Here is a 9,064-nt window from a genome sequence, read left to right on the forward strand (position 1 = left end):
GTTTGTAAAGGGGGCCTTAATGGAATTGGGAATTATGCCCAGAGCAAACACATTGTCTATTTGGCAGTGATTAGCAATGTGTTCCCAATTTAGTGTTCTAAATATAGGATAACCAGTTTCCAAGATATTTAAATACACCTTCAGATATAGCAGTAACAGGCTTCAAAATGTACTTTAATAAAATCTGAGCATGCTAACAAAGAAACTGTAAAAGACACTAAAGGCACTTTGCAAAGATATCCTGATGGATAGCTCACGATAGTGGGGTCCTTTCCCACAAACTCTTGGGTGAGGCATTTTCGTCATGGAGAGTTTTTGGAAAACTTTTTGTTTGAGACATCTCAAACTGCAAAGAGGAAAAACACTGGGGATATAAAGTACAGTACAGGGAAGGCAGCAATAAGTGGAATTGCCTTAGCAATTTCTAGAGTCTGACTTTCCTTCTTTGAAGTTTTTAGGGTTGAGGGTTGCACACTTATTTTTTGCAGCACTAGAAAGGGCTTCTGGACCACATGTGCCCAAGCAGTGCCATGTTCCTTCTGCTGTTGACCCCATGTTAATAACTCCATTTGTTTCTGTGCCTGAGATACTGTGCCCTGCTTCACCCCCATGTACAGCACAGGTTTCTTTGCAGTGATCCTCCTAGAAAAATGAAATCTGTGCTTTGTCACTTGCCCAGTTTGCACCCTTCCTGCACCACAAGCAGGGCTGGTGCTGTTATATATCATCCAGAGCTTGTTGACCTGGGATTTGAGAGTTCAGAATGCAATGAGCCTCTACCTTCTGTGTGTTTTGATATGAACTACAGCATCCCAGTACTCCATGATCTCAGCAATAGTGACCTGGAATGTCATCACTCTGCTACATGAAATCCCTTTCCTACCTTGATTAACCTTGATCAGGCTTTTTATCTGATTATCAGATTTTGAATTTGATAATGCATTTATAATGAATAATTGAATAATGAATAATGAATAATTGACTTGCAAGCTTGGTTTGTTGAAGTTTCTTTTTTACTCATGAGACCTGAGGGGATTTTAACTGAGGACCAAGCAGCACAGGGTTTGCAGCACAGGGTTTGCAGCCCCCATTTCTCTGTAACGCTCTCCAAGCTGTGTTTCTTTGTTTGCAGGCCACTGGCCAGACCTCCCTGACCATGAGCAGCCCTGTCCCAGCCACGGCAGAGCCCTACACACGGACTCAGTACTGCAGGTGGCCCTGTGAGTGCCCCAGGTCCCCGCCCCGGTGCGCGGCCGGCGTCAGCCTGGTCACGGACGGCTGTGACTGCTGCAAGACGTGTGCCAAGCAGAGAGGGGAGAGCTGCACAGAGGCTGACACCTGTGACTTCCACAGGGGCTTGTACTGTGACTACAGCGGAGACAGACCTAGGTACGAAATAGGAGTATGTGCACGTAAGTGATGTACATATATTTTTGATTAGATATAGGCTGGCAGCTCAGCTGACTGAGCAGGGGTTGAGATTTATCTCGTTTTGGATACCTGGCTTCACGCTTATCAGCTCCTCCTTGCAGCATCTTCCATTCCCTTGTAGCTGTCTTTGTTCTCAGGGCAGTTGGCTGGATGAGAAATGACATCTGAATTCCTGCCTTTTGACTTGGCTGCAGCCAAGAGCAAAGACCAACCAGCATTTGAAAGTCTCCATATGTGTAAACAGATTACTCTGTAATAGAAGGAGGTGCTGTAGTAGGTTGGGGATGAAGGAAGGATAGGCAGACAGCTGGATTTACAGACAAGCAATATGGGCCCCTACATGAATGCCATGGCATTAAAGGGACATTTTTGGCTAATTCCCTATAGCGGATACCTTGGATGGATAGCACGTGGTCTGTAGAATACCCTGTCAAGATGGTCAGGAATGAATCATCTCCTATCAGAGCTTGCCAGCTACAAATTAAGGTTTTAAGCCTCAATTTTACAATAGTTACATTAGCTGTTATGAGGCAGAAGGATATCTTCCCACCTCTGATAGCAAACTCTTGGTTCTGTGACGCTGGAATGCTTTTCAAGAAAAAGCACAAAAAGAAATTAGATAGTGGTTTATGTATTAAGAATACATTCACTTGTTCTGAGTTCCAGAACATGAGGGGACTGATTCTCTCATAAAAGTCAGAAATTATTGAAAATTGTTTTTCTGGGAATGATTAAAAATGAAAGGATCATCAGCACAACCACACACATTGCTGATCAGAAAGGCTACTTTTAGTAAGTTATTAGAACATATGGTCATGGCTTTAGGTTCCTAAACAGGAAAAAGACATTCAAATGAAGGGTCTTCTGGGCTAGAACATAAAAACAAATTATTTAAGACAAAATGTAAAGGTGAAAGGAAACCTGGAGGAGAGCTGACTGTGAGATGGACTGATAGAATAACTGATCCACAGAAGAGGAAAAAGCTCGCAAACTGTGGGCTTCAATAAACTTATATGAGCAGAGGTTACCCAAGGGACAGGTTTGAAGAGTTAAGAAGTTCAGGATAAGCTGGCAGATTCTCACACAAGTGATACTAGGCATTGCTCTTCCTCAGCAGAAGGGTGGGAAGTCTAGTAAGAAATGACATTGGCTTTGCACTGGCTCAGGCACAAAAGAAAAAAAACCAAGCATGCAAAAGTGCAGTCTGACCAGATTTTTGTAGGATACAGGCAAAATAACAAGAGAAGTTACGTGCTAGGAGCTGTAAGCTTAAACAGTGATTTTCAAGATTAGAAAAGATTAAGGTTAAGAAAAGAGGATATGAGATCATTTAAATGTATTGTCTGGAGTGTGTGTAGAACATTCAGGAGAGGTCTGCAAGAGCAGGTTAGACAAACATTGTCAAGAATGACATCATTAAAGCTGGCCCTGTGCTGAGAGAGGAAAACAGGCTGGATGTTGTCTCAAAGCTATCAGGCTTCCTAGGCCTCTTTAAAGGCCCTCATGCTGCTTTGCATCTGTTTATTTATTTAAATGATTGTTTTCTTAGTTGGATATCTTTTGGTCTTTGCAGTCCTCCCACGCATGACAGGCACTTGGTGTGCCAGTGGCACAGCCCTGTGCTGAAGGAACACTGATCCCAGCTCTTCCAGTGAGCTCTGGAGGCATTCCCAGTCTGTGCTTTCACTTCCCTACTGCCATGACAACGTGTGCCATTTATGGTTATGTGACATTTATGGGGTTTTGGGGAGCAGCATTACAGTGTGCACAGCTGAAGGGAATAAGAGGAAGGTCTTTCCATGGGTAGGATGTGAGGCAGATTTTCTCTGACTGCCAGAGAAACCTGTGCCCTTTCCTTTGTTTTCAGCACCCAGCCAGAGGTAAAGGACAGGGTCTGCTGATGTGTTCTTTTTGTACCCTGGGCCACACAGAGGGTGCATCACCCTGCTCTGAGCCCACCAGCTTCTGCCCTGACCTGGTACTGAAAGCTCCTGTGAGTGGGAATCCTGTGCTGAGGGTTGGGGACTAACTGCTGTGAGGAACTGGATTTGCACATGGATGCTTTTGGCTGGATCCAGAGAATCCAGGGCGTGAAGGGCCACAGAAAAAAATATAATTTATGGAAATTAAAGACCCTGAAAGAGTCAGGAATATGTGTTGGGAAAGGGAGTGGTTTCAAACTGGGAGAAATTCAGTCTGTATCTGGACTGCTGAGGTGTGTCCCAGGATTCAACCTCACAGACATCAAATGGGAACCTGCTGGAAGTCACTGCAGCTCTGCTTTTGTTGTTGGCTTTTCTCTGCAGCAAAGCAGAGGCAGCAGGTGCTGAGCACAGGCCCAGGGGGTGAGGCAGGTGTTGTGCATGTGAGGCTGGGAATAGGGATGTGCCTCCAAATTGCTTTATTTTGATGCAGACTCAGTGAGGTTCTTCATGAAGACATTCAACAGCTCCTTTGTCTGTGTTTGGGGATGTTCTCATGGTGATCCTCTTGGTTTATGAGACCTGCAGGAGAGTAAATTAACATAATCCAGGAGGAATATGCTTGTAGGAAAACACCAGGAGATACAGCATTTTTTGAACTGTCATAATCTGTGTGCATACCTAGAAATCCCTCTGAATTCTCAGGCCCAGCTCCAGCAGAGTGATTGCCTTTTCAATACAAAGGCTGAAGCACTACAAAAATTGAAGCTGAGCGTGAACTGGAGATCTAGATCTGTGCTTGAAATTCCAACAGCTCTCATTTTTGTGCAGAAGGGATTTGTGCTTGATGTTTTCATTCAGCTCATTCTAAAAATAGGAAGCCTTTGCAGAATTTTAATCCAGCATTTCAATTTGTGTTTTCCTGAAGCAACTCCATTTCTGACCAGATTCAAAACATAAGCAACCCAACCACTGTGTGAGCAGTGCCTCCATGTGACTAAACAAGAGACTGAAGTTTGAATTTTCCATTGAAAGCCACTGCTTCCAAATAACTGTCTATAATTTGAAACAAACAAACTAAAATGCTGCTCTGTGATTCCTGTTCATGAGCAATCAGAAGGCTTGACTTTTTACAGTGATTTTATATTAAAAATTATACATCAAATATTTATTTTTATGGCTTTAAAATGTGTACTTCATTTTCCGAGAAAACTGCTCTGTGATAAACTGGGTAAGATCCTAAATATAGGATCCAGTGCCATTTGGGTGCTCCTTTTGCTCCCCTGTTTGTTCTCCCTTTTTGCTTCAGATATACACAGGTGTTGTGAACAGCTGTGTCATCTGTGTAATTCCATGAATGTCTCATATGTCTCTGAAAACCTCATATTTCACTAAATATTTTTTAATTACTTTGATTTCTCCCCCTGTAAGTAATTCGTACCACCATGCTATGAAATTATTTTGGTTTATTTAAGTAAGAATTTGTAGATAAAATTTGTTTTATTTTCTAACTTATTTTTTTATTGAAGCTTTAAAAGGTTCTCTTTTTTTGCTGTGATTTAGAATGAAAACAGTTTCCTAGATGGTGTAACTACACATGGTGCAGCATCAGGCTGAACATGATGCTCTGCAGCACTGCCAGCCCAGGGATCAGCTTGGTAAGGGAACACATTGGAGCTGTTTGTTGCCAGCATTCTTTTAATGGTGCTCTGTGTGTTTTTTTCTCTCTTTTTCTTTCTTTTCAGAGATTGTTGGTGTAGGATGTGTCCTCAATGGAGTGAGGTACAAGAATGGGGAGACATTTCAGCCCAACTGCAAATACAACTGCACGTGCATTAATGGGGCTGTGGGCTGTGTTCCCATGTGCACAAACTCACGTCCTCCACTTGTCTGGTGCCCAAACCCAAAGCTGATTAAGATGACAGGGAAGTGCTGCGAGCAGTGGGTTTGTGATGACTCCAGGAAAATCAGGAAGACATCTCCGCGCCACATCTCCTCTGCAGGTACGGTGGGAATGAGGCAGAGCTCTCCTTTGCCAAGGCAAATCTCTCCTTTGCCATCTGTCAGAATCTACAAGCAGAGGATCAGCTTGTACTGCCAGTCCTGGCAGGTGTCTAACCTTTGTGAGGGAGACACAGCCTCCCACGCAGCACGTGCTGAAGGACAGGGCAGGCAAACACCAGGGGAACTCATTAGTAGTAGCAATATGGATTTGGATGCCCCATCCCTGGTGGTGGTCAAGGACAGGCTGGATGGGACCCTAAACAACCTGATCTAGTGGGTGCTACCCCTGGCCATGGCAGGGGAGTTCATTGAGATGATCTTTAAGGTCCTTTCCAACACAAACCATCTCACAATTCTGTGCATATGATATTCACAATTATGCTTGTGCAACCATTCTGGACTTCTGTGAGCCAAAGCCCCCTTTGAAGGACATGTCTACTGTAACTCTGAAGATATCAAAAGTCCTTTTTAATTCTTCATTTTAATTTTTTTCCCTCAGTCTGAACCCTCTGGAAAAGAGAATGGACTCAGCTTAATTTGGGACAGAGGCTTTCTGTCCAGGTTATGTTGCTATTGTATTGCAATTTTAAAGCCCCTGTACATTAGGATAGGATTTAGGACTCTCAAACTTACACAAGACCTTGAAGGCAGTTATTGTGTGGAAATTTCACTGTGAGTTGGGCTAAGTTGTCTTTGTGGTAGTACAACTTTTCATCAGTTCTGAACTGATGACATTAAACATTCTGTCCTCACACTCACATTTATAGTAATGATCACTTAACCCACAGTGCAGAGGTGCTATCATTTGCCTCAAACATGGTCCCAAACGCTTAAGATGGATTCAATTTGCCATATGTGTTAAAATTATTGTCAAAATGCCCTGTGACACACTGTAGTGACATTAGCCACACTAGCTCCATGTTTTAGACCATCTCACAAAAGCGGAGCCCAAGGAGAGATAGGGTTGTTGTATGCAAAGATTTTGGCTCTTTGGTTGGTAGGAGTTTTTCGTCAAACCTTGGTCTTTTGTTGAACAAAGAAAAGTCTCAGTCTTCATTTGTGAGTTAAAACCACCAGAATTTAGCCCTCGCTTCTCTGTCCCTGATAGCTCTGAAATGAGGGATGGGTCCAAATTCAGAATATCCACTACTGAAACTGGCCTTACGTCCTCATGGCCTGTCCCCCAAAATGGGCAAAACATAGCTTTGCTTTCCTGATTTTTCTCCTGTAAGGAGAAGTGTTATAGAAGACAGAGTAGCATTTATTACATTTAATATAATAATTAATATAATAATGAATATAAGAGCGAGCAAGCTCAATGCAGCAGTTTCTATCAGAGTTATGCCTATGGACTGTCCTGTGAGCTGTAGAGCAGTGGGACTTTGGCTGAGGCTGGGACAGAACTATAAGTGGGGTTGTTGGCTGCTTTCAAAACAGAGCCCACCCTTTCTTCAAATGGTTGCTGAGCTCTCTGAGAGCTATTGAAGCTGTTCTTCCCCCCAGTGAAAGGCTGTGGCTGCTTCCCAAGCCCTCTGCCATCCAGCTGACTGCTGACCACTTTCTGCGATGGGGAACCAACTGAATGGGCTCAGAAATAAACCTTCATGGTGAGATCTGATCTCATCCCCTCTCTCCACCCGCTGGCTCAGGCTTCTGTAATTGTTTATACTGTGGCAGCACCTGGGGGTCCCAGACAAGGACCCCCTTGTGTGAGGCTGTGAAGGGGAATAAAGGAATTAGCCCTGGCCCCGAGCGCTCGCAGCGATGGAGAGTCTGACACAAGTAGGTCAGCACAAAGGGGGTGGCATGTTCACAGGAATGCTGGGCCACTTTGCTGCGGTTTAGTTATTTGGGTTAGTGGCCTGAATGTGCAATGAGCTGGGGTGAGGGTGTTTAATATGTAAAGCTGCCCGGGCTGAATAATGTGGGGTTAATCTGTGTCCGCAGCGTACGAGGGAGAGGAGGAAGCCTGGCAGAAGAACTGCATCGTGCACACCTCACCCTGGAGTCCCTGCTCCAAGACCTGTGGGCTGGGCATCTCCACCAGGATCTCCAACGACAACGAGCAGTGCCGGCTCCTGAAGGAGAGCCGCTTGTGCAACATGAGGCCCTGTGAGGTGGATATAACCCAGCACATCAAGGTGGGGGCTGTTCCTTTGCGTACCCCATGGACACTGAGTCAGCCTTTGTTTGGCAGCATTCAGGCCTCATGAGGCTGCACTTGTACATGGACTTACTGTGCTGCACAGAGTTCCAAAATATGTCCTGCCTGTGTTGGTATGAAAACCTTTCCCTGAGAGTTTCAGCTCCAGCCAAAAGGTCCTTGCAAGGAAAGCCAAGCCAAGCCTGCTGTGCTTGATGCTGGCTCGGACAGCCCTGTGCTCAGCTGGCAGAAAAGCAGAGCTGCACGCCTGGTCATGGCTATGAACTCTATTGTGCAAGTATATGCACAATATACTCTGCAGCTTTTGGGTTCCTCTGTCTAAACATGTAAATCTTTCACGCCACCTAGGTCAGGGCTGTAAAAGTCTTCCTAATCTACAAATCCCTTTAAACACAGGAATCATAGAATAAAATAATAGAATCCTTAAAGTTGGAAAGGATGTCCAAGATCAGTAAGCCCAACCTTTGACTGAATACCACCATGCTTAATAAACCACACTGCAAAATGCCAAGTCTATTTATTTTTTGAATACTTCCAAAGATGGTGACTCCATCACTTCCCTGGGCAGCTTTTTCAAATGCTTAACCACTCTTTCAGTGAAAAAAAATTTTCCTGATATCCAGCCTGGACCTCTCATGGCACAATTTGAGGCTATTTCTTTGTCCTACCGCTGTTTACCTGGTAGAAGAAGCTGAGCCCCTCATCCCCCCCATCTCCCCTTCCTTGCCACAGCCTCCTTTCATGTAGCTGTAAAGAGCAAGGTGGGTTTTACTTCCTACATGTATCAGCACTGAATATTTACCTCTTTGTTTTTATTTTCTTTTCTGATTTAGCCTGGGAAGAAATGCTTGGCTGTCTACAGGGCGAATGAGCCCATGAACTACACCATCTCTGGATGTGTGAGCAAAAGTCCCTACAGGCCCAAGTACTGCGGTGTCTGCACAGACAACAGGTGCTGCACACCCTACAAGTCCAAGACTATTGAAGTGAGATTTCAGTGCCCAGATGGAACTGAATTTTCCTGGAAAATTATGTGGATCAATGCTTGTTTTTGCAACCTGAACTGCAGGAACCCCAATGACATCTTTGCTGACTTGGCTCATTACTATGATTACTCTGAAATCGCTAATTAAATTGGCTGAATGCTGGAATTGACCCTTTGCTCTGATTTTACAGAGGTTTTAAAATAAAAGGAGAATCTTCATCCATTGCCAATGTGCAATTTGTTTTTTTCCTGAGTTAGGATGTGGATGCCTTGAGAGGCTACCTAGAACAGAGGCTAGACAGTGTTAAAGGCATAAATTATTTATTTAAAGGTATTTATTTAAAGGTATTTATTTAAAGGTATTTATTGAAAAGGCCTTCAAAAGATACACCTTGGGCAGTACAAGAGCCCAGCTGAGGCTAAACCCAAGATGGACAGCTGGTCATGAGTTTTCACACTTTCATAAGTTTTGGTCCATTTACAAATTTGGTTTATTGTCCAATTACAGCTTCAGGTTATGAAGTCCCATCCTCCCAGTTTGCTCTCCTTAATTTGATG

At 44.0% G+C, this 9,064-nt stretch overlaps 1 protein-coding gene across 2 annotated transcripts in view; it reads left to right on the plus strand.

Moving 5' to 3' along the window:
* CCN4 (cellular communication network factor 4) overlaps positions 1-8,732 on the plus strand; it is a 34,411-nt gene extending 25,679 nt beyond the window's left edge. Inside the window, exons 2-6 of one of the 2 annotated variants that reach the window (XM_066548416.1) lie at positions 1,133-1,220; positions 1,354-1,412; positions 5,099-5,356; positions 7,305-7,498; positions 8,355-8,732. In XM_066548416.1, the coding sequence (XP_066404513.1) occupies positions 1,133-1,220; positions 1,354-1,412; positions 5,099-5,356; positions 7,305-7,498; positions 8,355-8,654 (899 nt within the window). In that variant the 3' untranslated portion in view covers positions 8,655-8,732. Of the gene's footprint in view, positions 1-1,132; positions 1,413-5,098; positions 5,357-7,304; positions 7,499-8,354 lie in introns of both variants that reach the window. The other variant, XM_066548407.1, reaches the window with a different exon arrangement.
* The last annotated feature ends 332 nt before the right edge of the window (positions 8,733-9,064 follow it).

Source organism: Molothrus aeneus, chromosome 1, assembly GCF_037042795.1.
Source record: "Molothrus aeneus isolate 106 chromosome 1, BPBGC_Maene_1.0, whole genome shotgun sequence".
In the NCBI taxonomy this organism is placed as follows: Eukaryota; Metazoa; Chordata; class Aves; order Passeriformes; family Icteridae; genus Molothrus; species Molothrus aeneus.